Raw genomic sequence first — 27,581 nt, 5'->3', positions numbered from 1 at the left:
ATTGATGATAAGATTGAAAAGGGGGTAATTTTCAACAGCTGAATGCTGGCTTTCTTATTGTTTAATTATTAATTTAATGTAACCTGCCAAATTGTTGTGCAGAAGTTGCTGTTACTACACTTAAACAATTCACATGCTGCAAAGTGTTATTCATTTCCACATGCTATTGAGTTCATTAAAAAAAAAAGTTTGTTGATGCTGCGCAATGAGATACAAATACAGATGGACATTAATTGCAGCAAATGCTTTTGAGCACTTTCCATTCATTCCCAGGACCTGGTTACAATCCAGCAAACAGTTTGAACACTTTCCTCTGTCTGATTGCTGTTAGACCCAACCTTAGACCTAAAAAAAATTTTCTGAAGAATTGGCTTATAGTTGAGGTGAAAGCATAAATAAGACAAAAGAGATAAGTATAGTTTAAAAATGTTACGTGGTTTATAACTTTCATCATAAGAAGTTAAAGTATGGAATCATAAAACCATAGAAAATAACAGCACTGAAGGAGACCATTTGACTCTTCGTGCCTGTGCTGACTCTTTGGAAGAGCAGTCATGCTTAATCTCACATCCCCACTTTTGTCTGTAACCGTGTGCATTCATCATGCTCACTTAACTATCCAACTCCCTTTGAAAATTATTTATGGAATCAGCTTCCACCATCATTCCAACTAAAATATCCCCACAATGCGACAGTGGCCCCGCCTATTGGGTGAAAATTGTGGGGTGGTGGCGGGATGGAGGTGGAGGTGAGCCCAAATCCTCTGACCCAGGAGGCCATGATCGGATTTTACAGACATAAAGCAGTTAATCATCAGTGGCTAGCAGCTCTCCAGTCGCAGCAGCCACGGGGAGCAGTGACCATTGCTGGGACTGCAGTGAGTTGCTGATGAGCCATGGAGGAAGCCTGGTAACAAGGTAAGTTTCACTAGGTCCAGTCAGGCAGGCCCTGCCAATGGGGGGAAGGGAGCATAAAATCCAGCCCTTGAATGAAACATTTCCCATCTCCTCCCCTCTCCTCTAGATCTTTTCCCAATGTTTTAAAATCTCTGGCCTAGTTACAGATCCATTCACGAGAGCAAAAATAATTGCTCCACCAAACCAGTTCCTTCCAAAGTCTAAGTTTAATATATTCTAACATGATCCAATCCCACACATACTGTTAAACCACCTGAAACTCCAAAGGTAATCTCGTGAAAATTTCAAAATATTTATCCATTCCTCCATCTAATATTTGCAACCATCTCTATGTGGAGAATTATGTCTTATTTTTGTTACAATTCCGACTTCAGCACAGAAATAATGGGCAGAATCTCCTGCTTATTGGGCAGGTCAGTCGGGAGAGGGTGCGGACAAGCACGGAGCCAATCGGCTGCACGCCACCATTTTACGTGGGCGGGCAAGGCTGGCCCAGCGTGATGCATGCCCGGTAGTGCTCAGCGCTACCTGTGCGGGCGGGGTGAGGAGGGAGAATCGGCGCATGCACGAAAGAGCTCAGAGCTGCCTCAGGGAGATTAAGTTCAAATTGAAAGTTTAAAATAAAGAAAGAATAATATTATTTAGACATATCCCCGCATGTGAGAGTGTCACATGAGCTGGGACATGTTTATGAAATGTGTAAAAAATCTTTATTTTTCAGGAAACCTCATCCTGCCCGTGGATGAGGCTTCCTGAAAAATGCAAAGGCCGCTTGGGCTCTTTGCCTGCCCGCCAACCTTAAGGTTGGATGGGCAGCCCTGTCAATTACCTAAATTGGTTTAGGCATTGTCGAGGGGGTGAGTATTGTCGAGGCGTTGAGGGAGTGAGCATTGTTGAGGGGGTGAGCATTGTCGAGGGGCTGAGGAGCATTGTTGTGGGGTGAGTAAGGTGAACATTGTTGAGCGGTTGAGGAGAGTGAGCATTGTTGGGAAGGTGAAGAGGGGGTGAGCATTGTTGAGGGGGTGAGCATTATCGAGGGGCTGAGGAGGTTGAGCATTGTTGTGGGGTGAGTAAGGTGAACATTGTTGAGCGGTTGAGGAAAGTGAGCATTGTCAAGGGGTTGGGGAAGCTGAACATTGTTGTGGGGGTGAGGAGGGTGAGCATTGTCGTGGGTTGAGGAGAATGAGTATTGTTGAGGGGGTGAGCATTGTCGAGGCTGAGGAGAGTGAGCATTGTCAAGGGGTTGAGGAGAATGAGCATTGTCGAGAGGTTGAGGAGGGTGAGCATTGTCAAGGGGTTGAGGAGAGTGAGCATTGTCGAGGGGTTGAGGAGAGTGAGCATTGTCAAGAGGTTGAGGGAGTAAGCATTGTCAAGAGGTTGAGGAGGGTGAGCATTGTCGCCGGGTTAAGGAGGGTGAGCATTGTCGCTGGGTTGAGGAGGGTGAGCAATGCTGAGGGTTTGAGGAGGGTGAGCATTGTTGTGGGGTGCGTAGGGTGAGCATTGTTGAGGGGTTGAGGAGAGTGAGCATTGTCGGGAGGTGAAGAGGGGGTGAGCACTGTCGAGGTGAGCACTATCGGGGGAGAGGAGGATAAGCATTGTCAAGGCGTTGAGGAGGGGGTGAGCTTTGTGAGGGGCAGCGAGATTTGTCAGGGGGTGAGCTTTGTCAGGGAGGTGAGCTTTGTGGGGGTGAGCTTTGTCAGGGGGAGCTTTATCAGAGAAGGAGCTTTATCAGAGGGGGAGCTTTGTCAGGGGGTGAGCTTTGTCAGGGGTGGGTGAGCTTTGTCAGAGGATGAGCTTTATCAGGGGGGTGAGCTTTGTCAGAGGGTGAGCTTTGTCGGGGGGGGTGAGCTTTGTCAGGGGTGTGAGCTTTGTCAGAGGGTGAGCTTTGTCAGGGGGGTGAGCTTTGTCAGGGGGAGCTTTGTCAGGGGGGTGAGCTTTGTCAGAGGGGTGAGCTTTGTCGGGGGGTTGAGCTTTGTCAGGGGTGTGAGCTTTGTCAGGGGGAGCTTTGTCAGTGGGGTGAGCTTTGTCAGGGGGTTGAGCTTTGTCAGGGGTGTGAGCTTTGTCACGGGGAGCTTTGTCAGGGGGGTGAGCTTTGTCAGAGGGGTGAGCTTTGTCAGGGGGTTGAGCTTTGTCAGGGGGTTGAGCTTTGTCAGGGGTGTGAGCTTTGTCAGGGGGAGCTTTGTCATGGGGGTGAGCTTTGTCAGGGGGGTGAGCTTTGTCAGGGGGTTGAGCTTTGTCAGGGGGGTGAGCTTTGTCAGAGGGGTGAGCTTTGTCAGGGGGTTGAGCTTTGTCAGGGGGTTGAGCTTTGTCAGGGGTGTGAGCTTTGTCAGGGGGAGCTTTGTCATGGGGGTGAGCTTTGTCAGGGGGGTGAGCTTTGTCAGGGGGTTGAGCTTTGTCAGGGGGGTGAGCTTTGTCAGGGGGAGCTTTGTCATGGGGGTGAGCTTTGTCAGGGGGGTGAGCTTTGTCAGGGGGTTGAGCTTTGTCAGGGGGGTGAGCTTTGTCAGGGGGAGCTTTGTCAGGGGGGTGAGCTTTGTCAGAGTGTGAGCTTTGTCAGGGGGGTGAGCTTTGTCAGGGGGTTGAGCTTTGTCAGGGGTGTGAGCTTTGTCAGGGGGATGAGCTTTGTCAGGGGGTTGAGCTTTGTCAGGGGGGTGAGCTTTGTCAGGGGGTTGAGCTTTGTCAGGGGGGTGAGCTTTGTCAGGGGGTTGAGCTTTGTCAGGGGATGTGGGAAGGGTGAGGAGTGTTGAGTGAACTTTCTCGGGGTCTGAGGGTGGAGTGAGCTTTGTTGGTCTAGAGGGGACATGTAGAGGTGGTAAGGACGAGGGTGAGTGTTGCCAAGTGGTGACAGGTCTATTTGAAAACACTACAAGCCAATAACCTGAAGACAGACCTTAAGGGACATGTCTTCAGTCATGATGCAAAACATGATGCGACTTTACTTCAGTCCCTTCGCCATTATACCTCCCACTCTGCGCATCACTGGATTCAAGTCGGAACCAGAACCAGAAAGTCCAAAACTCCAGCATAAAATAGTAGGTAGTGGGTAGTTTAAATCGTAATTAGCAGCAGCACACCCACTCTTCCACTGACCGAAAGATCTGGACAAATGTAAATAAAATAATGAATTTCTCTCTGTTCTCTTATAAGTTATTATAGATTTTGGAAATGATGTGGGCTTTTTATTTATTATTAATTTAGAGTATGTACAGCAGCCCTTCATTTGATTCCATTCTCGATTACAGGTTGTAGCCACTGATCCAGTTCCAGTGAAACTTCACTATGATAAATCACATGACCAAGTCTGGGTTCTCAGCTGGGGTGATAATGAGAAAAGCTCACCAACACTGCAGGTAAGTATGTTCATTTCCAGTATCTCATTAGCTGTACTCTATTAACAACAAATGTTGCATCACTGTTATACATATTACAAATCAATATTCTACGAACTTCAAATTTTAATGAGGTAGTGCCATTCAAGGAAATTTGCAGGTGAAATTAATACACATATACTACAGTATTGTTTTCTGTAGCTATATAGTTTTAGTGTAGTGTGGGAGATGGGGAGGGTGAGGGGGATGGCTGGATGGGGGTGAAGGGGGTGGATGGGGGTGAGGGGGGTGGGTGGGAATACATTTAAATTTTAATGTACATTTGAGATACTTTTGAAATTCCTTTTGGCCGATGTACTTGTGAATGGATGGGAATGAAGGTCAGCCTTTTAACCTGCCTGCTCCAGAGTCGCCCTGCCTCCACCTCGGGTCTGCTGAAGTGGGCAGCTGACCAGCCTCAAGGCCAAACTAAGGCTCTGGAAACCTCAAAATTGTGCTTCCACAGCAGTCTGGAGACAGGCAGAAACACGACTTGTGTTTGGTTTTGACACCTGATTCTTCCTATGGGAAAATTGGCCCCTTTGTCTCCCTCTACCTTTCCATTTTAGGTCCAAGGAGAAACACAGTATTATGAAAGTCTTGTAAAAATATAAATCCATGCATTTAAATCACCCCTGTCTCTTTACAATTAGCGCCAACAAATCAATTGCAGTCTAAAGTGCTGAATGTGCTCATGTCTCACAGATCGGGTTTAAGTGTAGGACTTTCTTATCTATCGATTACTGCAGGCCAAATTGAAACCTTGTTCAAAAATTAGGGGCCCAATTCGGGCTTGCTTCTACTTCTCTTTTCATTTTTAATATATTTCTTAGCTTCCTTATTATCCTTGCTACCTTTAATCCAATACTACCAAGCAACATTTCCATTTTATTTCCATTTTATCTTGTGGCTTCCCATGATTCACTAACCTACCCCTTATATAAGGTTTGCCTTTTATATGGCCAGAGCGTCAGAGTATTCAAAGCACTTGTGCTATATGACTTTCCGTACCTTTAATTGAGGTGTTGGTTAATTTGTTAGAGCAATATTCAGCTATAACAATGCCACTTATGTTTCTCATAAATAATCTAAGCTAAGTGAAGATAAAACAATAATTATTGCTTCATAGTGTTAAATATACCTCAAAGATCAAACTTCAATGAATTTGAATTGATCATCCAAGATATTCAAATCAAAATACCTTTACATTTTTTGGTGATACATCAAGAAGAGTCAGAATCATTGACTCTGTGATTGTAGTAAAGCTTTATATAACTTTCTAATTATATATTATCAGCAAATATAACAGGAATTAAAATCTTGTGACCTTTTACAATCAGCAACAAATTACGTTCCTTCTAAGTTGAATAACAAGTATGAAGTAATTCACCAGGGCAAAGAAGTGCCCTTTTGAACTACAAAGATTATTAGAAGTCTATTTAAATATTGCTGAAAAGTGAGGCATGTTAGTGGAGCTTCTCGTTTTGCAAAGGCAAGATGCCAAATTTAAAATGATTACAACAGTTTATACTACAGGGGAAAAGAGTGCCAGTAGTAGCCTTTAGTATAAATCGGGATCGTTTGAAATTTGGCATTCTTGCCTTTGTCCTGATGAGTGCAAGACTTCAAGCTTCAGCAACATGTCTCTTCTTTTCAGCAATATTCAAGTTCTGTATTACCAAAAGTCTATTTGCTAAGTATTACTTCAATAACATTTTTTTAAAAAAACACCCACACACTATAATAAATGACACTATTTTTTGTGGTGAATCACAATTGGTTATTTTAAGAGCCTTCACAAAATTGAATCTGTATTAGGCAAATTTTCTATTTCACTTACTTTTTCTCTACAGGTAATTAATCAGGCCAGTGGGAGTGCAGCCCATCACACCATCCATACCCAACCAGTTGGCAAGCAGTTTGACAGGGTGGATGATTTTTTCATTCCATCTACAACCCTCAACATTAATCACATCAGGTAGGTGTGGGTGTGCAACCCATAACAGGATCAATTTCACTCCCAGTTTAGGTTTTCTGTGGGAGAATAAATTTTTAAAAATCCAAAGATAGCAACAAAAATTTTACTATGGAGATAAAACTGAAGATTCCTGATTTTACTCTAATATCTCCCAATTAATTAGCATAAGATTCAGTTGACCTTAAATTAATTGAAACATTAGTAATTTTCTTAATTAGGTTTCCTGTGTGAGAACAAAGGGGAACATATGCAGTCAAATAAGTGGAAAATGTAGCAGCAGATAGCTGAGAGACTATCAGAGCCAGGAGGAGTAGGAGGGTGAGAGATGCAATTTCTGCCATGTGGGTTATATTGGATTTAAAATCGACTCCTGTCCTAGATTCTGTTTTCTCCATGTTGATGAAAATGGATAAATATTGACCTTCAACCAAGCACACTAACATAGTGGATTAGTAATTGTCTTCACAATAACACTGGTGTACAGCAGTTGGTAAAGGCACATATCGTGTAGTGTTTAAGCATTTAATCTGTCACAAATCTGAAAATCCATTTGATTTATACAACAGATGTACCAGGTAATGTGGGTAAAAATATAAATATAAAAATTATCATATCAATCAAAGTTGGATTCCTGTCCCAGAGAGGACAGAGTATAAGCCATAATCATGGAAGTTGAAGTTTTGAGTGTTAATAGTGGAGATAAAGCTTTCTTATGGCCAGAATTTTATACTCCCCCACTGGGAGATTTTTAGGCAAGGGGGGGAGCGTGAAATTGAAGGGACGGGATTCTCTACGGGATCCTGCCTGCTCCGACCACATGATTTAATACTGGGACGGGCAAGACCTTGCCCCAGCTGAGGCCCTTTCCCACCCTGCCTCAATTTTTCAGCTGGCATGAGGATTGACCATGCGTGTAGATTTCGAGCAGGAAGCTGGGGGTGGGGGATGCTTCCAACAGAAGCCCCCTTCTGAAGTTGGGCAAGGGATTCCTTAATGTCTTGTGGCCTCTGGACCTCCCTTCCTCCACCCCGGCTCCTCTTTGGAGACCCCGATCGCGCCGCCCCAGGCTTTCCCTACCCTCCCCGCCCTGCGACCCCTTGAACCTTGGCCTCTGTTGCCCGGACCTAGTCTTCGGCATCCTCATGCAATTCACCTTCAGTTCACTGCAGCTCTTATTGCGGCAGGGACTGGAGAGCTGCCAGCCAATCAGATTGACCAGCAGCTCTCTGAGGTGGGACTTCCTCCCGAGTGACGGGCGGAAGTCCTGCCTGCAGCCATTTAACGGTCATTCGGGGTACTCAGAGTTGGCAGGGATGTGTTCCTGCAGGGAAGTGAGACCCCGCCATCTGAAATGTTCAGGCCTAGGTGACAGTATACCACAAAAGGGGACAATCAGGTGATTTGCTTGGTACGGACATTTGCCCTAAGGGAACTCATTGTGACCAATGATATACACAGTTAAAGACCTGACAGTTGTTCATTTTTACAGACAGGGGACAAGTAAAAAATTGACGTATCATTAATAGATGCTTCCTACCAGGTACCACACATGGAAAAAACGGACTGTCACATCTTTGTAACTAAGGCATCATATTCTCTTAATTACTCTTAAAAAGGACTCAGCAGGAGGTTTGCACTCATACTACATTCTGCCCTAGATTAATATGTGACTTTATAATTATGACTATAAAGAATCAAAGAGTATGATTTCTGCTGCAATGTACATGGAAATTATCAATGATTTTAAAAAAGATGCTTTGAATTCGTTAAAAAAAATACTGCATACAAAGTCATAATCACATTTCAGAATAATTATAATTGAAAATTTACCTGCCTAATCTCCCATCTTGGTAGCATATATAATATGTACTCAAATCTGTTCTTGGCTAAAGCACATTGTGTTATACTGAGCTTCATGCAAGTTTTTATATGAAGCTATATTTAAAATACTACTGTATTTTCATTTTCGTTTACTTAGATATAATGGGTGGAATTTTGTCAATCGGGCGGATGGTCAGACCTTGGCTGGAAATGCAGACATACAAGGGCAGCTGGCGAGACTTACCCCTCAATTATACGGGCAGCATCCAATGAAGTGGCTGCTGCCAGAACTGCTGCCCTATGAAGGATGGCAGCCTGCCCCCCGAGAGCTGCTGGCCCAATCACAGAGCTGGCAACTCAGGAGCCTCAGCAGCACCACCAGGAGTGGTGGTCGCTTCTGAGGCAGGCAGGAGCCCTGCAGCCACAATATGTAGGCTGTAAAAAAATAAACAACAAGTATAAATGCAAGTGTTGGAGAGAAACCCCTCCGAGGAAATTGATGAGCCATGGGGGCTGTCTTTGCTGCCCAAAGCCTCTCTGTGGTTTTAAAAACAATAACCCCTGTGCTGCAGCTGGAAGTTCGCCTCCATTTAGCTGGCAGCCTCCCCACATGGCAGGGATAGATCCATCATCGCCTGATAAAATGACCCCGTAATAGGCCCTTTGCATATTTGAATTGGCTGCCCGCCTCAATGTGGCAGGCAACTAGACTGACCCTGTTCCCGCCATCGATAAAATCCCCGGACAGCGGGACATGGTCAGAGAGCCCACCCTGATAAAGGCTGTCCACAATTTTACTGGCCCCCCAGTTCCCTTACCGCTTCCTTGGGGCCGGTAAAATTCTGCCTAATGTGTATGTATAAAATGTAAGAAAAAAGCATGATTAATTTTATATTGGGTGTGATTAAGCTGATTTATATGATTTATTTATGATTACAGATGGTAAAAAAAAACAGCTGAATTAAAATCATCAGCAAAAGCAATTGTCAATGTAGTTAAACATATGTCAATATTTTTGCCACTAGGTGATTAAGTAGATGTGATGTGATTTCCAGTTCGCTACCTGCTAAGATTTAAAAGCAACTGAGGTCTAACTGGTCAAAACTGAAAGACTGGGGAGTGAAATTGGCCTAGACCAGCAGCATGAAATGGGCTTGTAACTAATCGGCAGTCAGGTTTCAGTGCGCTGGTTTTAATGTTGACTTGGAAAATATTGCCAAGACTTTTTAATTTCAAATCAAGTAAAAGTGACAGTGAGACTAGGAAACAAATCTCCAAGAAGAGCTTGAACTATGGTTCTGTGAAATTCTGTGGAAAGGAGATCAAGCGCATTGAAAGAATTGCCAAATCTCTATGTGCCCATATCACGCTGCTGGTATAGACCAGCATCAATCGCTACTTTTTGCATCCAAGAGACATTTAGGGCTGAATTTTCAGCTTGGCGAGCAAGGGTGGGGCCCTCTCGCCGAGGCGTAAAATAACACAGGTTGACATTGGGCATGCATCCCGACATCACCGCGCATCATTTAGATTTTCAGTTCAGCAGGCACGCAGCCAAGTCAGCTGTGCACCCACCGAACTGTCAAAGGCCTGTTAAGGCCATTAATGAACTAATTAAGCCTATTGAGAAGGCTGCCCGTCCAACCTTAAGGTTGGCGGGCAGGCGAAGAGCCCAAGCGACCTTTGCATTTTTCATGGACCCTCATCCACGGGCGGAGTGAGGCTTCATGAATGATTTAAAATTTTCAGAAAAATTTTTATTAAAATTAATGCACATGTCCCAGCTCATGTCACAGTTTCACATGAGGGGACATATCATAAAAATTTCTAAAACACTTTATTACACTGTTTAAACTTAAAACTAATCTCCCTGAGGCACCTCTGTGCCTCAGGAAGATTTCTGCACTCCCGACTCAGGGAAACTGCGCTCCCCCCCACCCCATGCACAGGGAGCGGACAGCACTTCTGAGTGCGCGTCATGCTGGGCAGGCCTTAATTGGCCCACCCACGTAAAATGGCGGCACGGACCGGATTGGCGTCCCCAATCAGGCCCGTGCCCGCCCCCACACAACCCCCCCTGATGGGGGGATAATTCTACCCTTAAAATCAAGTTTGACAGTAGCAAAGAATCAACGTGTCAAAGAATCAGTGCTATAGTATTGTGGACATGTCTCTAATCTACACTCCCTGTGAGCAAGGTTCACTGCTGGCAGCAAAGTATCACTGAATTTATCCTATCATTATTATGTCACTCACCATCTGCCCATTGTATTCAATTGCCTTGTATAACAAGTTCTTGATAAATTTTGGCAACTAGGGCAGAATTTTCTGGCTGACGTGTGGGTGGCGTAGCCCGCACGTCAGCACATAAAATGTCGCGCGAGCGTGCCAACGTCAGTGCGCGGCATCGCGATATTTCGGTTGCCGAATGCGCTCAGTTCACCCGCCATTAATTGAAGGGCTCGTTAAGGCCCCTAACTTGCCAATTTCCAGGATTTTGAGAGGCCCGTGCGAACTTCGGGTCAGCGCATGGGCCCAATGGGCAGATGGATAGGAGATTATTTAAGAAAACCTTTGCAATGTCGGGATATGTGGACTCAGAGGGGTTGTTCATGTTTTACATGAAGTTATAACTGTTGAAAGTGTTTAAAACTTGCCCGTGTGATTGTTAGTAGTTCTCATCGATGTTCAAGAGGTTTTTGTGTAATTTGAAACCAGTCTGCAGACAGCATTCTTTTTCGGCCTTGCAGCTTTCCGGAGGCTTCCGTTTAGCCTGGGGCTATGGGTTCTGACCTCTCCAGCGGATGCAGCTCCCCTGAGGAGGAAGGGAGGGATAGAATAAGGAGGAGGCCAGGACTGAACAATCAGCCTCCAGGGGAGCCACCTTTGGGTGTCCAGGCACAGGCACAAGGGGCGCAGGGCCAAGAGGTTGTCCAAGGTGCAAGGGGCCGCAGACAACACCACTATCTTGCTGCCAGGGTATACAGGCGGCGAAGCAGCTACCTCAATATGACTGAGGTGCATTGCCAAAGGAGGCTCCAACTCTCAAGGGAGACAGTCAACTATACCTGTCAGATGATTGGCCCTGAGATCTCCCCTAACTGTGTGGGTGGACACCCCATGCCAGCGACTCGGAAGCTCACAGTTGCCCTCCACTTCTATGCCTCTGGCTCCTTCCAGGGCTCAGTGGGTGATCTTTGCGGTGTCTCCCAATCAGCTGTCCACACTTGTGTCAAGCAGGTTACAGACGCTCTGTTCGGACAGGTATCCACTTCAGCTGCGACCAGGCAAGTCAGGCACAGCGAACCAGAGGCTTCACATCCATTGCTGGATTCCCCCGTGTCCAGGGTGCAATAGACTGCACACAAGTGGCCATCAGGGCACCAGCAGGTGAGCCCGGTGCCTTCGTCAACAGGAAGGGCTTCCACTCCATGAACATGCAGATAGTGTGTGATCACAGGATGCAGATTTTACAAGTCTGTGCAAGGTTCCCAGGCAGCTCCCACGACGTCTACATCCTCAGACACTCCCAGGTGCCGGGGCTCTTCAGTGCTCCGGCTCGGCTGGATGGTTGGCTGCTGGGTGACGAGGGCTATCCCCTGTGAAGGTGGCTCATGACGCCAGTACACCATACAAGAACAGAAGCTGAGCAGCGGTACAAAAGGAGCCAAGGCACCACAAGGGCTATGGTGGAGAGAGCCATTGGTCTTCTCAAGATGCGCTTCTGTTGCCTTGACCACTCAGGGGGTGCACTCCAGTACCACCCAGATCGCGTCTCTCTGATCATGGTTGTCTGCTGCGCCCGGCACAATCTTGCACTGGAAAGGGGGGATGAAATTGATGATGAAGACCTTGATACCCTGGATGAGGCTGCACATGATGAATCCAGCAGTGCCTCAGAGGATGAGGAAGCACAGGGCGATGATATGGGGCACAACAACGACCCGCGTTTACACCAAGGAGGCAGGGACACCCAGGACAATTTAATCCAAAGAACCTTCGGCTAGCTCCACACACATGGATCAGCAGGAGCAGCATTGCCTGGAATTTTCACACGTGGCACTTAGGTGCTACAGTTTCCACCTTATCAGCTGCAAATAAGGCCTTAGTACAGAAACATCAATGTCCATTCAAGCACTCATGATAATTATGTGAAAAAGAAAAAAGCACCACAATGAAAAGACCCTCAGCCATGATAACAAAGATGGACTTTATTGTGTCCAAAATTAAAGCACACATGATTATTTCACAATGACAGAAAAATGGGTCCCTATTCTAAGGCCAACATAAAATCACCAGTGACATACCCGGGCAGTGCCTAAGGCACCTTATGCTTATGTTTCCGGGTGCTACGTCTATGTGCCGCCCCATCGCTCGGAGTGGCTTGTGAGACAGCCTGCTGACTCTGCTGTCCTATTGGCCTAGATAACCTTGGCAGATGTCCTCTGGCCTGTGGAGCCTGTGAGGGAGTGGCCAGTTCCTGAATGGAAGCAATGTTGACTGGCAGAGGGGCGGAGGAGCTGCTGCCCTCATCCAGAGCACCATGAGAGGAGCTCGCAGCGACGACAGGTAGCTGCTGCGCCGACATAATGTCCATTTCGACCTCCCTGCTCACCGCAGATGCATGGGCACCGAGTGCCAGCGCTTGGTGTCCACAACATCTCCCACAATGGGAAAGACCACCTGTGGCCAGTACCGCTGTGAGGGCTTGCAGGTCAAAGCGTAACCCAATCATATTTTGATCCATTTGGTTAAAGCCCCGCACTATGAGAGTCGCCAATCTCTCATTGAAGGAAGCCTGAAGCTCTGCCCTGAGGGCGGAATCTTCACATGCACTCTGCCTAGACTCCTCCGTCACGGAGAGCAACTGAACCACTCCCTCATGCAACCCTGCCAGATGCAAACGCACTTCCAGCCGCCTTTCCTGCACCTGCTGCAATGGAGACAACTCCAGAGGCACATCATCAGTGCCGGACTCAGCATGTGCCTCGTCCCCTGCAGCCCTCCGGCTGCTGGAGCCATCTGCACTCTCTGTCCCTACCATCTCCACCAGTGATTGTGATGTGCCCTCTCCACTGTGACCCGGGACACTCGCCGACGGTAAAGTCCCCACCGAGGTGTGTGTGTCTGCGCTGGTGCCTGGCTGGCTGAAATGATGTGCCGCAAGTTGCACATGTTGCCCCTCAGGTGTGGAGGGGGGGCTGCGTTGAGGACGTGCGGGTCGCTCTGGTGATGCTGAAATTAACAACAAGGACAGTGCATCAGTTAGCGTTCATTCACTCCAACCTTTCATCCCTTTACCCCCCCAGCCTCATAAGTCGCTCACCCTTAAAGACCCCAAGGAGAAGAACATTGGTGAGGTGGAAATGAGTCAAGACGGGCCCCAACCATTAAACGCACATGCAGACAGGCTGATTAGACGGCCTCATGAATGCCACATGGCTTGTTATGAACCATAGTAGTGGGGAGAGTGCAGGGGTACCTGATGTGGATGCATTGTTGCCTGGATAGTTGCGGGGCTGAGGAAACATCTCAAACAGTTGTGACATTTTCCGCCGAACTCAGGAGATTGAGAGGTCATATTATTGCCCTTCATTCCTTACAGGGGCATAGACCGGGCGGCCAGAAGGCAACATTTCCCCTCGGTGCAGGAATGGGTAACATAGTGGCATTCTTCTAAGTTGAGTGCCATGAGGTATACAGTTGAGATGCTGAGGACCTTTTGGACAAAGTAATGTGGGGTGCACTGGCTGAAAGGGTTCAGGAGGTCCCAAGCCCCCTAGAATGGAATAAGTCTTTGGGCAGCAGCGATCCAATGGCATGTGAGACCATGGTGATAGTGGTCACAAATGGGATAAGGTGACTTTGGAAGGTGGTGGAGACGCTATTCCTCAAGGGGACGAGCGTCCCTCCTGTATGACCCAAACGTCAGAATGTCTCAGTCAGTGAATGAGCATTGTTGCAGCATTAACGATTGCAGCAACCATCAGTGGATTGGATGGTGGGCAGACAGAGTGGATGGGACTGTGGACCTCAAATACCTGCCCGCTGGACCCCAGCCTCACCACCCCTGGCCTCCTGCCCAGCTCCATGGCCTGGTCCTCGAAGGGTGTGAGGTGCTGGAGGAAGGCACGCCCACCTCCAGTCCTCAGGCGCTCCCGTAGTGATGAGTCCCCAGAAGATAGTACGGCTGGTCCCAACTCCCTCCCCCAACGGTCCCCTTGGATACATTTGGCGTCCATCACTTTGAATAGCACACGGGTCCTAGCGCCCATGGCAAGGAAGAGCAAATAGGTGCGGCGCCGATGCCAGCAGATGGGACTTGCCCAAAAGACCTTGAGGCACTCCTTGGACCATCTCATTACCATCAATATGACATGTGTTGGAGTTCTGAGTATGTGTCTACCGGCCTCCCCTGCAGCTTGCCCCCAAACTACTCAAATGCCACAGAAACCAACATATGCTACGGGGAAAGCCCTTCTTATCCTCAACCACTAAGGCTGATGTAAGCATTGTCAGTACCCATTTGCCCACCCAGCGTGCAACAGATGCCCTATGCAGTAATGACAGCAATACATGGTCAAAGGCTAAGGCTGCTTTCTGGGTCAAATGGCCAGGACAGACATGGTACTGTCCGGAGCACAGCAAATCATTGAATCGTTTTCTGCACTGTGTGCCAGTGCGCCGGACGTCATCATGGGCACTTACAGCCTCATCCACCTACTCCCAAGCCTGGCTGGTGACATGGGGGACCCTCCTCCTCCCATCCTCAGGATACAGAATCTGACGCCAGTTTCCCACCTCTTGCAGGAGGACAGCAAGGCATGCATCCGAAAATCTGTGGGCACAGTGGTCCCCCGCTGGCCTCTCCTGCAGCCTGCCCCCACCTCCTCCTCTGCCCTCCATGCAACATTTCTTGATCTCTGAGTGGCCATGGTGCACAGCTTCAAGCAGGCTGCCTGGCCACTCTTTAATCAGGCTGCCGGCTCCCCATTGGAACCGGCAGTTTGAGGCCGCCCACCCCCGCAACTATTTTCCTGTTCTCCATGGGAGTCGCAAAGCAGCAGTGCAGGCCTTAATTGGCCCGCCTGCGGAAAATGGCGGCGCGGCCCGTTTCGCCAGTGGCAATCGGCCGTCCGCCCGCCCAACTGACAAACGTAAAATTCTGGCCTATATCCCTAACCATGAAAACCATGGTGGGTGAATTTGGTCTCTGCCAGCAGCATGAAACAGGCTCATAGTGAATCAGCTGCCCATTTTACACATTGCCTTTCTTTTACATTGGCTTTATTGGTAAAGAAAATAAGACGTGATATAGGAAGGGCTACCAATTCAGCATGAGTCCATTTAATACTACTGACAGAGGCAAAAATTCACTCCTGAACATCTCAAGTCTACTTCTCACTGTTGTGATGTCCTCCAGAATGGAATGGGAGAAAGTTGAATGGGAGTTAGTCTTTACAGAGTTTAATCAAAACTTGGTTCTGCTTTGCCTTCTGGCCTCCATATCATATCTGAACTGTTAGACCTACTTTAGTCTTGGGAAATTGTGCCAGTTTTCAATTTAATATTGAATAAGCTGATGGAAGGTGGCCAGTTAGCTCAGTTGACTAGATGGCTACCATGTTAGAATAATGCCAACACCATGGTTCGATACCCATTCTGGCTGAGGTATACCTGCCTCCTTTCCCTGCCTCTGAGAGTGGAAAGCAATTGTAAACTACCACTGACAAAAACTGCCAAGAAGATGGCTCAGAGTGAAGCATCAACAGACAATGAGCCAAGGACCTGCTTTTGGTCAGAGCACACATGAATGAAAGAATGTATGAATGAATGAAAGAAAGACCGATTGAATGATTTTGTGGTTAGTTGAGTTCTTGTCAAACACACCATTTTTGACTACACTTCATCAAGCAGGCTAGCATTAAAGAAGATGTCACAAATGTCCTTTATTGTGGTATAGTGGCCATTGAGAAATGGCAATTAAGAAGTCAATTGCAAATGCTGCTCTCAACTGCCTAAATAATGGAATGTGTTGATTTTATTTAATCAAACTCTGACATGTGAAGCATTGAGCAAATATTTTTAATAACACAATGGTGAGAATATAGTTCTTCCTCTGCAGCACCTTGCTTGTTTGGTCCTATCACTTTCTGTGGCTAGTGAGCCAGTGCATGAATTAGTATAGTCCTGCTGCCTGGGTAGCTCTACAAGGTGAGATCAGAAACTGGAATGAATAGCACTTGAACGCTCATGATTTCTAATAGTGTTCCACAATTAACAAATAGAGCTGATCCCAACAATAATAACAGCTTGCATTTATATAGTGCCTTTCATAAAACAACCCAAGGAGGAGCATTATCACACGAGACGAGAGAGACATGTTCATGGCGAAATTTTCCCCAAGATGAATGGCAATGGATTCATAAACTCGTAGTCCATGATATGACGCTGAAGATAGGTCTTTATAAGGAACTGTTTCTATCTTGATTTATCCTTTGCCACCATTACAGCTAAGTAAGTAGTAAGTCACCTGACTACAGTACTAGCTTCAAACTGCCTGTGATGAAAGACAAATAAAGAACAAAAAATAGGTAGTAGTGATTTAAAAAGGATGAATTTTAAGTCAGTCAGTTTTAATGTAACTTCTTGTTACTATTGACAGGAGTCTTACAAACCAAATGCTTTCTGCCCCAGTTCCATTATCTATGGTGTAATTTGGAGCAGAAATTGGCAAATACTTGATTTTAAAAAATAAATTAAGCTAGGGAAGATATATTTCAAAAATTCAGCTACATGTAGGAAATCAATGAAGTTTGTTGTCATAATTAGAATTAGAACACTGTAAATGTGGTTAAAAGCTCATAAAAATGCAACATGTACAACAATTACATTTATATAGCTCCTTTAACATAGTAAAGCAGAGGGTAGGTTTTTTTACACCTAGAATTTTAAAATTTATGGGAAAAAACACCGTAGAATGCAATGAACGCCAACTTTATTGAATAATTAGAAAAGTGAAATGGGCTGGTGGTACGATAGATTTAGGACTTTCCATTTGTCCTCAAGTCCAGGTTTGAATTTAACAGCATTCTTAATGATAGGGTAGCTCTTTTCTTTTAAAGTATATAAAATCACCTGATTCATCTTGACACAGCATATATTTTAAACAGAAGATTCATGATAGTAGTTACTTTATAGATACTAGAAGTTGTAACTATTTGTTTTCTTCATCCTGCATGGGATTTTTTGCCATGAAACAAATGCTATGGCCATCAGAAAGTAACTGTCTAGATCCTGAATTTCATACCTTCGTAGAAGATAATAATTGTGAATTTGAAATTGTATCCTCAAATGTAGACTGGTGAGTGTCAGAAACCCAGGTCAGAACTACTCTGTCCAACTTATCAACAAAGCTTTTACAATGGCATGCAAGTTAATTCCCTCAGTATTTGCTTTTCCAAAATGTGCTGCCATGGTTACTGTAGGAGGTAGAACTATTTGCAAGAAATGTAAAGTATCTTGGTTGGAAAGTAATTAACTTCTCTTGAGACAATACACACAAGACATTCCATTACCATTACTAACCACTCACCACCCCCCCATAGTTTCCTTTAGTTCTTAACAGCCCACACGTTAAGAAAACCTTTAGAATAATGCTGCAGAGCCTTAGAGAAAAAGATTAGTCTGGATTTGGAATTAACCCTGCTGGCATCCTGGGCCTAGCTCAGAATCTCCAGAAATCCCATTAATATACAACAATAAACTACATTTGTCAAGAGTAGGTGCTAATTTGAATTTACTACAGTGCTCAGTGTTCTGAAATACTTTTCCTACAATTTTGGCATCTATATTCTGGATGTTGCATGGCTTTCAGTAACTGTGTAGAAAAGATAAGGTAAGAAATTTAGCTGTGAAGAAAGTCAAAGATTTATAAGAGTAGATTTTGATCTTGGCCTGTTTTCTGGCCCATTCTTGATGCTTGCTCAAACAGCATTCACTCAAACCATTGTGACTCCTGTGGAACTGAAAGATCACTCCTACTGAGTTACACTATGATGCCAGTGTTAACACTGAAGGTTCCTAAGCAGGGCAGGACCAAAGCCCCAGTCACTGCCAACAAATTTCTTGTTGACGTCCTTCAACAGGTGTTAGATCCCTCATTCACTTAACTAAAGAGCCTAAATGTCTCTTGTAGGCACCCACCATGGATGCTTAAAGAAAGATCCTCACAAATTTAACAGTTGGACCAATACCAATGTAATTTGGGCACAGACAATCCACCTTTAAATTGATATGCTATGTATTTATTTAAACCTGAATTGAAATAACTTGCTCCGGTATTTCCCGCTCCTACTCCCCACTCAGCAATTATTTTTTGTCATTTTGGTATTTTCACATGGAAATCTGATTAAACCCTGGTTAGCTGACTTGGCGGAGGTGGCTAATCACTATGTTACTCCAGTTTGTGATGTTTGTTGCAATGACTGTAGGAGAAATAATAAAGATTCAATAACAAAGTGTCAGCTGTGACTAATTTGGTAGCACTCTTGCCTGTAAGGTGCCTAGTTTAGAGAGTCATAGAGGTCTACAGCACAGAAAAAGGCCCTTCGGCCCATCAAGTCTGTGCCGGTCAAATAAGTACCAAACTATTCTAATCCCATTTTCCAGCACTAGGCCCATAGCCTTGTATGCCATGGCATCACAAGTGCACATCCAAATACTTCTTAAATGTTATGAGGGTTTCTGCCTCTACCCCCCTTTCAGGCAGTGAGTTCCAGATTCCCACCACCCTCTGGGTGAAAGAATTCTTCCTCACATCCCCTCTAAACCTCCTGCCCCTTTCCATAAATCTATGCCCTCTGGTTATTGATCCCTCCACCAAGGGGAAAAGTTCCTTCCTGTCTACCCTATCGATGCCCCTCATAATTTTATACAACTCAATCATGTCCCCCTCTCAATCTCCTCTGCTCCAAGGAAAATAACCCCAGTTATCCAATTTCTCCTCATAACTAAACCGCCCCAGCCCAGGCAACATCCTGGTAAATCTCCCCTGCACTCTAGTGTAATCACATCCCTCCTGTAATGCGGATTCCAGAACTGCATGCAATACTCTAGCTGTGGCCTAACCAGTGTTTTATACATTTCCAGCATAACCACCCTGCTCTTGTATTCTGTGCCTTGATAATAAAGGCAAATATCCCATATGCCTTCTTAACCACCTTATCAAACTGTCCCGCTACCTTAAGGGACCAGTGGACATGCACACCAAGGTCCCTCTGATCCTCGGTATTTGCCAGGGTCCAACTATTCATCGTGTATTCCCATGCCTTCTTTGCCCTGCCCAAGTGCATCACCTCACACTTATACGGATTAAATTCCATTTGCCACTGATCAGCCCATCTGACCAGCCCGTCTATACCCTCCTGAAATCTAAGGCTATCCTCCTCACTATTTACCACCCTACCAATTTTCATGTCATCCGCAAACTTACTGATCAACCCTCCTACATTCAAGTCTAAATCGTTTATATGCACCACAAACAGCAAGGGACCCAACACCGATCCCTGTGGAACCCCACTGGTCACAGGCATCCAGTCACAAAAACACCCCTCAACTATCACCCTCTGCTTCCTGCCACTCAGCCAATTCTGGATCCAAATTGCCTTGGACCCCATGGGCTCTTACCTTTGTTATCAGCCTCCCATATGGGACCTTATCAAAAACTTTGCTGAAGTCCAAGTAGACTACATCAAATGCATTGCCCTCATCTATACACCTGGTCACCTCTTCGAAAAACTCAATCAAATTCGTCAGACATGACCTCCCCTTAACAAAACCATGCTGTCTGTCCTTGTTAATCCCTGCCTCTCCAAGTGTAGATTAATTCTGTCCCTCAGAATTGCTTCGAGTAGTTTCCCCACCACTGCGGTTAGTTTGACTGGCCTGAGTTCCCTGGTTTATCCCTTCCTCCCTTCTTGAATAACGGTACCACACTGGCTGTTCTCCAGTCCTGTAGCACCTCTCCTGTGGTCAGGGAGGTATTGAAAATTATTGCCAGTGCCCCTGCTATCTCCTCCCTTGCCTCACTCAACAGCCAGGGATACATTTCATCTGGGCCTGGAGATTTATCCACTTTTAAGCCTGCCAGACCACTTAGAACCTTCTCCCTTTCTGTGCTAATTTCTTTAATTATATCACAGTCCTTCTGCCTGATTTCCATACCCACGTCATCCCTCTCACTTGTGAACACCAACACAAAGTATTCATTTAGAACCCTACCTACGCCTTCCGGCTCCACACGCAAATTACCACTCTGATCCTTAATGGGCCCTACTCTTTCCCTAGTTATTCTCTTACTGTTAGTGTATTTGTAAAATAACTTTGGATTTTCTTTTATTTTACCTGCCAATGTTTTCTCATGGCCCCTTTTTGCTCTCCTAATTTCCTTTTTAAGTTCCCCCCTACACATTCTATACCCCTCCAGGGCTTCCGCTGTTTTGAGCCCTCGGTATCTACCAAAAACCTCCCTTTTTTTCTTTATCCAATCCTGTATATCCCTTGACATCCAGGGTTCCCATGGATTTATTGATCCCACCCTTTATCTTTACTGGAATATGTTGGCCCTGTACTCTCCCTATTTCCCTCTTGAATGAGTCCCACTGCTCTGATGCAGATTTACCTAAAGGTAGCTGCTCCCAGTCCACTCTGGCCAAATCTTATCTGATCTTATTAAAATCTGCCTTCCCGCAATTTAGAACTCTGATTTCTGGCCCATCCTTGTCCTTTTCCATAACAACCTTGAATCTAACAGAGTTATGATCACTATCTGCAAAATGCTCCCCCACTGAAACCTCTACCACTTGCCTGGCTTCATTTCCTAAAATTAAGTCCAGGACCATCCCCTGTCTTGTAGGACTTTCTACCTACTCGCTTAAAAAGCTCTCTTGGATGCAGTTTAAGAATTCCACTCCCTCTAAACCTATCACACTATGACTAACCCAGTTAACGTTGGGGAAGTTGAAATCCCCCACTATTACTCCCCTATTATTTTTACACTTCTCTGAAATTTGCCTACATATCTGCTCTTCTATTTCTCTCTGACTGTTTGGGGGCCTATAGTACACTCCCAGCAATGTGATTGCTCCTTTTTTGTTTTTAAGTTCTACCCATATGGGGCTTCATTTGAGGACCCTTCTGAGATGTCATCCCTCCTTACTGCTGTAATTGATTTCTTGATCAATATTGCGATACCCCCTCCTCTTTTACCTCCTTCACTGTCTCGCCTAAAGATCCTATATCCTGGAATAAGCTGCCAATCCTGCCCTCTCTTAACCATGTCTCTGTGACAGCAATGACATCATACTTCTATGTGCTAATTTGTGCCCTCAACTCATTTGCCTTATTCGTCAGACTCCTTGCATTAAAATAAATACCATCCAACCTTGCCAAACTCCCTTGTGCCTTAACTGGCCTATAATTTCTTTGCCTTCCAGACTCACTTGCTCTCTCTTCTAATTTTGGCTGTGCTTCTCCCCCTGCTGAACCTCCTCTCAGGATCCCACCCCCCTGCCAAGTTAGTTTAAACCTTCCTCAACAGCACTAGCAAACCTCCCCGCAAGGATGTTGGTCCCATTCCGGTTCAGGTACAAACCATCTGCCTTGTACAGGTCCCACCACCCCTAGATACGGTCTCAATGTCCTAGAACTCTAAAGCCCTTCCTCCTGCACCATCTCTCCAGCCACGCATTTACCTGGACTAACCTCCTATTTCTATACTCACTCGCGCGTGGCACTGGAAGTAATCCAGAGATTACTACCTTTGAGGTCCTGTTTTTAATCTGCTTCCTAGCTCCCTAAATTCTGCTTGCGGGACCTCATCCCCCTTTCCACCTATGTTATTGGTACCAATATGTACCACGATCTCTGACGGCTTGCCCTCCCCCTTTAGAATGCCCTGAGAGCCGTTCAGTGACATCCTTGACCCTGGCACCAGGGAGGCATCATTCCATCCTGGAGTCACGTCTACAGCCGCAGAAATGCCTGCCTGTTCGCCTTACTATTGAGTCTCCTACCACTATTGCTCTTCCCTTTTTTCTCCCCTTGCTGTGCAGCTGAGCCAAGAGGAACCGTCACGTGAACACAAAAATTAAAGCTCCAGGGCGCACTGTTAGATTCAATGTTAACTTTGCCCCCTCAGTTGGACATAAAAGATTAAATGGCACTATTTCGAAGAAGAGCAGGGGAGTTATCCCCATGCTCCTAACCAATATTTATCCCTCAATCAACTTCACAAAAATAGGCTGTCTGCTCACTATCACATTCCAGTTTGTGGGAGCTTGCTGTGTGCAATTGATGCTGCATTTCCTGCATTACAGTACTTCAAAAGTGCTTAATTGGCTGTAAAGCACTTTGGGATGTCCAGTTCTCTCGAAAGATGCTATATAAATTCAAGGCTTTCTTTTTCTTTTTCCTTATTGTCTTTTACTAATTCTGTATACCTCAAACGTTGTGTGGCTTTTTTGAGATAGTCAAGTACATGGTTCAAGTTCAACATTACAGACTGGACAGTGAGCTGAGAATAGAATTGAGTGAAAATCAATGAAAATCAAAGATAGATTTCATTTAATTACAGATTGGCTAGATCTACAGATGAAAGAAGATGTTTATACTGTAGTAAAATACATAATGATTTACAATAGAATATACAATATTATATAATATATAATAGTGACTATAAAATTTCATACTATGGAGAAATTTCCAATAGCATACACCCATTTCTTTTGGTTGTCTCACTATCCTAACCCACAAGTGGCATTAATTAAGAATAATAAACAGCTTATTATTGCAGAACCTGAGCTTGTAGGGGTAATTTTGCAGATCCTCACAAACATAGGTGAGCAATATGTTCGCAACAGAATGACTTCAAATTTCCAGTTCATGCTCATCACAAGTGAGGCCTGCAAAATTACCCTTCAAACATAGAAACATAGAAAATAGGAACAGGAGTAGGCCATTCAGCCCTTTGAGCCTGCTCCGCCATTCATGATCATGGCTGATCCTCCAACTCAGTAGCCTGCTCCCGCTTTCGCCCCAAGGACTACATCTAACTCCTTCTTGAAAACATACAATGTTTTGGCCTTAATTACTTTCTGTGGTAGCAAATTCCACAGGCTCACCACTCTCTGGGTGAAGAAATTTCTCCTCAGCTCAGTCCTAAATGGTCTACCCCATATCCTCAGACTGTGAACCCTGTCTAGTCCTGTTAGAATTTTATAGGTTTCTATGAGATCCCACCTCATTCTTCTGAACTCCAGTGAATATAATCCTAACCGACTCAATCCCTCCTCATATGTCAGTCCCGCCATCCCAGGAATCAGCCTGGTAAACCTTCGCTGCACTCCCTCTATAGCAAGAACATCCTTCCTCAGATAAGGAGACCAAAACTGCACACAATATTCCAGGTGTGGTCTCGCCAAGGCCCTGCATAATTGCAGCAAGACATCCCTGTTCCTGTACTCAAATCCTCTCGCTATGAAGGCCAACATACCATTTGCCTTCTTTACTGCCTGCTGCTTACTGCATGCTTACCTTCAGCGACTGGTATACAAGGACACCCAGGTCTCGTTGCATATTCCCTTCTCTCAATTTATAGCCATTCAGATAATAATCCGCCTTCCTGTTTTTACTACCAAAGTGGATAACCTCACATTTAAACACATTACATCGAGGTGCAAACCGTAAGGGAAAATGCAACAGGGTAGAAATTCATCATGGGGGCTATCACAAAACAGATGGGCCAGAATTTTCAGGTCGGTGAGCGGGAGCTTGTTGACACGCAAAATGACTCGCGGTGACGCCAGGCATACATCCCGACATCACCACGAGTCATTCAGATTTTCAGTTCGGCGGGCGTGCACTCGAGACGGCTGTGCGGTCGCCAAACTGTCAGAGGCCTATTAAGGCCATTTAAATATCAATTAAAACACTTAATGGAGCTGCCCATCCAACCTTAAGGTTGGCGGGCAGGCGGTGAGCCCAGGTGGCCTTTGCATTTATCATGGAACCTCATCCACGGGTGGGATGAGGTTTCATAAAGGTATTTAAAGTTTTATGAACATTTTTAATAACATTCATAGACATGTCCCAGCTCATGTGATACTTTCACATGCGGGGACATGTCTTAATTTTTTTTTTTCTTTATTAAAATTTTCAGAACTTCAACTGTCTTCCTGAGGCAAAGAGCTCAGGTGCGATAGAGTGCACTCCTCGACTCAGGCAATCCCTCCGGGCAGGGAGCGTTCAGCACTTCCGGGCGTGCGTCACGTAAAAGGGCAGCGCCCAGCCGATCACATGCGGCGATTGGCTGCGCGCCCGCTCTTGCCCAACCACCTCGACGGGGAGAAAATTCTCCCCATGGTTTCACGAAAAGCCAGAAAGACTGAATATCAGGCACAGTGCAATATCAGGTAGCCAATGTGATACTATCTGTTTTCTGCTCCAGCCCAAACAATTTTCTACTCCAATTTGTTTGGGTAGCAGAATGTATAATATGCATTAATAAATTCTAAACTCAGCTACTGAGAAATCCACATGGTAAAATTAATTTTTTCTCAGTTTGGAGCTTCGTATAGGGACACATCCTGCTCATTTATATCTAGACAGTTAAGTGCAAGTTGTCAATGGGCACAGAGAGACTGCTGGCGTTTAACTAGCTAAAGCCATGCCACTTAACAACTCAGGACTGGTAAACTCCTGGCTTCTTGTCAAGCCAGGACCAGCATTTCCATTAGAGCCTTAAGCTTCCAGCATTATCTGAAGTGGAAACAGAAGACCCCTGGGGCTAATAATGAGCCAAGCCAAATGGTCAATCATCACCTGTGTCCTGGAGTCCTTGCTTCTCTTAGACCTGAATTTCCATCAATGGACATCTCATCTTCTAGAAATGTCAACCCCAAGGACATCTTGCCTGGCCCATCAGAGTCTCGCCATTTGTTGAGACAACTGGTACGAGAGCTAACGGATGCCCACCATGCATGTCTGAGTTCTTAACTATGAAAGAAAATTATTTTTCACATGTTTTATACAACATAAGCTTTACCTGTATTGTAACTTTATTTCATTGAAGAAAGATGAGAAATACATTTCACTTCTTCTCAATGTGATTCTAAACAATTTATTCCAGCTGAAACCAGCATCCACCAGGACTTCAAAATGCCAATATGAATTAACACTTGAGACAGATACCCTTCTATCTTCTTTCCATTACTTTTGAGAGCCCCCTCTTAAATAGTGCAAAGCCATAATACATCATTTGATGGCATCTATTGCCATAGTCCAATAGTTAGCCCGTTGTTCAAGATATAACCCATTAAATTTCAAGGTGAGACCACCAACAATGCAAGGTCATCTGAAAAAAAGAGAGGTGTCCCAAGCAGGCATTTTAAGGATGTCCTTTAGATGCTATCCAACATTCAGGAAAGTTCTGCCCCGAAGGAGAGTCATATTGGACACAAGAAGTTAACCTGTTTCTCTCTCCACAGATGCTGCCAGACCTGCTGAGTTTTTCTCGTGCTTTCTGTTTTTATTTCAGACAACTGCAGTGTTTTGTTTTTATCTGCAGTATTTTGCTTTTATTCAGGAAAGTAAGTTTGATGTGGAAAATACATGATAGTAAAAATTAGATGGAGGGGGCTCAATGGACATAATTACACTTGACTCAATAGTAGCATTTGTCCTCTAAATCAGAAGGGTATGGCTTAAATCCCCACACCAGAGATTTGAGAATATAATCTAGGCTAACACTTCAGTGGAGTACTGTGGAAGCACTGAGCTGTCAGAGATACTGTGGGAGTTTAAACTCCAAAGAACAGACAGTTTTGAGTCAGCTAGGAGGTTAAGGTGTTAAAAATTTGACTGTCAACTCCAACCCACTCACCTCTAATTTGGTGGCTAACATTTATCCTTCAACCAAAAGCAGATTTTCTGGTCATTTATTGATGTTTATGAGACCTTGCTCTCCCCTGATTTTCAGCTACTTTTTCCTACATTACACAAGTAACTGCACTTCAAAAGTTGACTCAATTGTCTGTGAACTTTGGGCCACCCTGATATTGTGAAAACCGCAGTGTAAATGTAAGTTCTTTCTATCTCATTCCTATAATGTTCTTAATAAACATTTAAAGGTTTACCTCCCATTGATTAAGTGTAATGTTTTACCCTCCAGCAGGAATTAGTTTGGGCCTCACACTAAAGTATGTCAATTTACCATTTGTGCAAATGAAGTGTTTCTCATGAGCAAACACGCTTGTAAAGTTAAAAATAAACATAAAAATAAACAAAAAAAAAAATAAAAATAAAAATAAATAAAAAAATAAACCAGGGCAATAGGTTTGCACCAATTTATCAGTTTAAAGAAATCAAGACCATAATTACAGAGAAATCACAGTGAGGACAAGGCTGCAGTCATGTTAATTTCAAAAAGAGACATTTCAACGGTAGTACAGATTTGGTTGAACTAGTTTTAACAATGCTACAAAACTGAATGTGGGTAAAACAGAAATGTGTTATTGCCCTTCTGTTATCCGTTTTCATAAAATGGACTCCTGACTACTGCTGACAGTTAAGACGTTTTATATTTATAAGTACCACACAGTTCTTCACAGTGTAGTACAAGTTACTCACCATTATCTCAGAGTACTCGTTTTCTGAAAGGTTAATTTTAAAAAACAGCAAAATCCATGCAAGTATAACAAAGCTTTGAGGGAAAGTAATATTATGCTGGTATATTTGTAATTTGCACAATTAATTTTCCTGCGGCTCTTAGCACATTTGGTTGCTCTTTTAGCAATTTGAATGTGGAGAGACTGGAAAATCTGGGATTGTCCCCTTAGAATAAAGAAGGAGAAGGGGATAATTAATGAACGTATTCAAAATCATGAGGCGTCTTGATAGAGCCAATATGAAAAACTGTTACCAGTGGTGAGCAAATTAGTAGAATCAATCCTGAGAGATAGGATTAACTGTCATGTGGAAAGGCATGGACTAGTCAGGGATGGTCAGCATGGATTCGTTAAAGGAAGGTCTTGCCTCACAAATTTGATTGAATTCTTTTAGGAAGTGACAAGAAGGGTTGATGAAGATAGTGCAGTGGATGTTGTGTACATGGATTTTAGCAAGGCATTTGACATGGTCCCACATGGCAGATTGGTCAGGAAAGTAAAAGCCCATGGGATTCAGGGTAATGTGGAAAACTGGATAAAAGGTTGGCTTTGTAACAGGAAACAAAGGGTAAGGCTCGATGGATGCCCTTGCGAATGGAAAGTTGTCTCAAGTGGTGTTCCACAGGGCTCGGTGTTGGGACCCTTGCTGTTTGTGTTATATATGAACGATTTGGACGTGAACGTGGGGGGCACAATTGGGAAATTTGCAGATGACACAAAGATTGGCCAAGTAGTGGATAGTGTAGAGGATAGCCATAATCTCCAAAACATATAT

At 44.8% G+C, this 27,581-nt stretch overlaps 1 protein-coding gene across 2 annotated transcripts in view; it reads left to right on the top strand.

The window, feature by feature from the left end:
* Positions 1 to 27,581, top strand: part of fstl5 (follistatin-like 5) — a 985,045-nt gene that overhangs the window by 901,841 nt on the left and 55,623 nt on the right. For both annotated transcript variants that reach the window (XM_078540706.1, XM_078540715.1), the window contains 2 exons: positions 4,157 to 4,264; positions 6,136 to 6,260. In XM_078540706.1, the coding sequence (XP_078396832.1) occupies positions 4,157 to 4,264; positions 6,136 to 6,260 (233 nt within the window). The remainder of the gene's footprint in view (positions 1 to 4,156; positions 4,265 to 6,135; positions 6,261 to 27,581) is intronic.

Source organism: Cetorhinus maximus, chromosome 1 (assembly GCF_964194155.1).
Source record: "Cetorhinus maximus chromosome 1, sCetMax3.hap1.1, whole genome shotgun sequence".
In the NCBI taxonomy this organism is placed as follows: domain Eukaryota; kingdom Metazoa; phylum Chordata; class Chondrichthyes; order Lamniformes; family Cetorhinidae; genus Cetorhinus; species Cetorhinus maximus.
The sequence above is the reverse complement of the archived record's forward strand: the minus strand, read 5'-3'. Positions and strand labels throughout refer to the sequence as shown.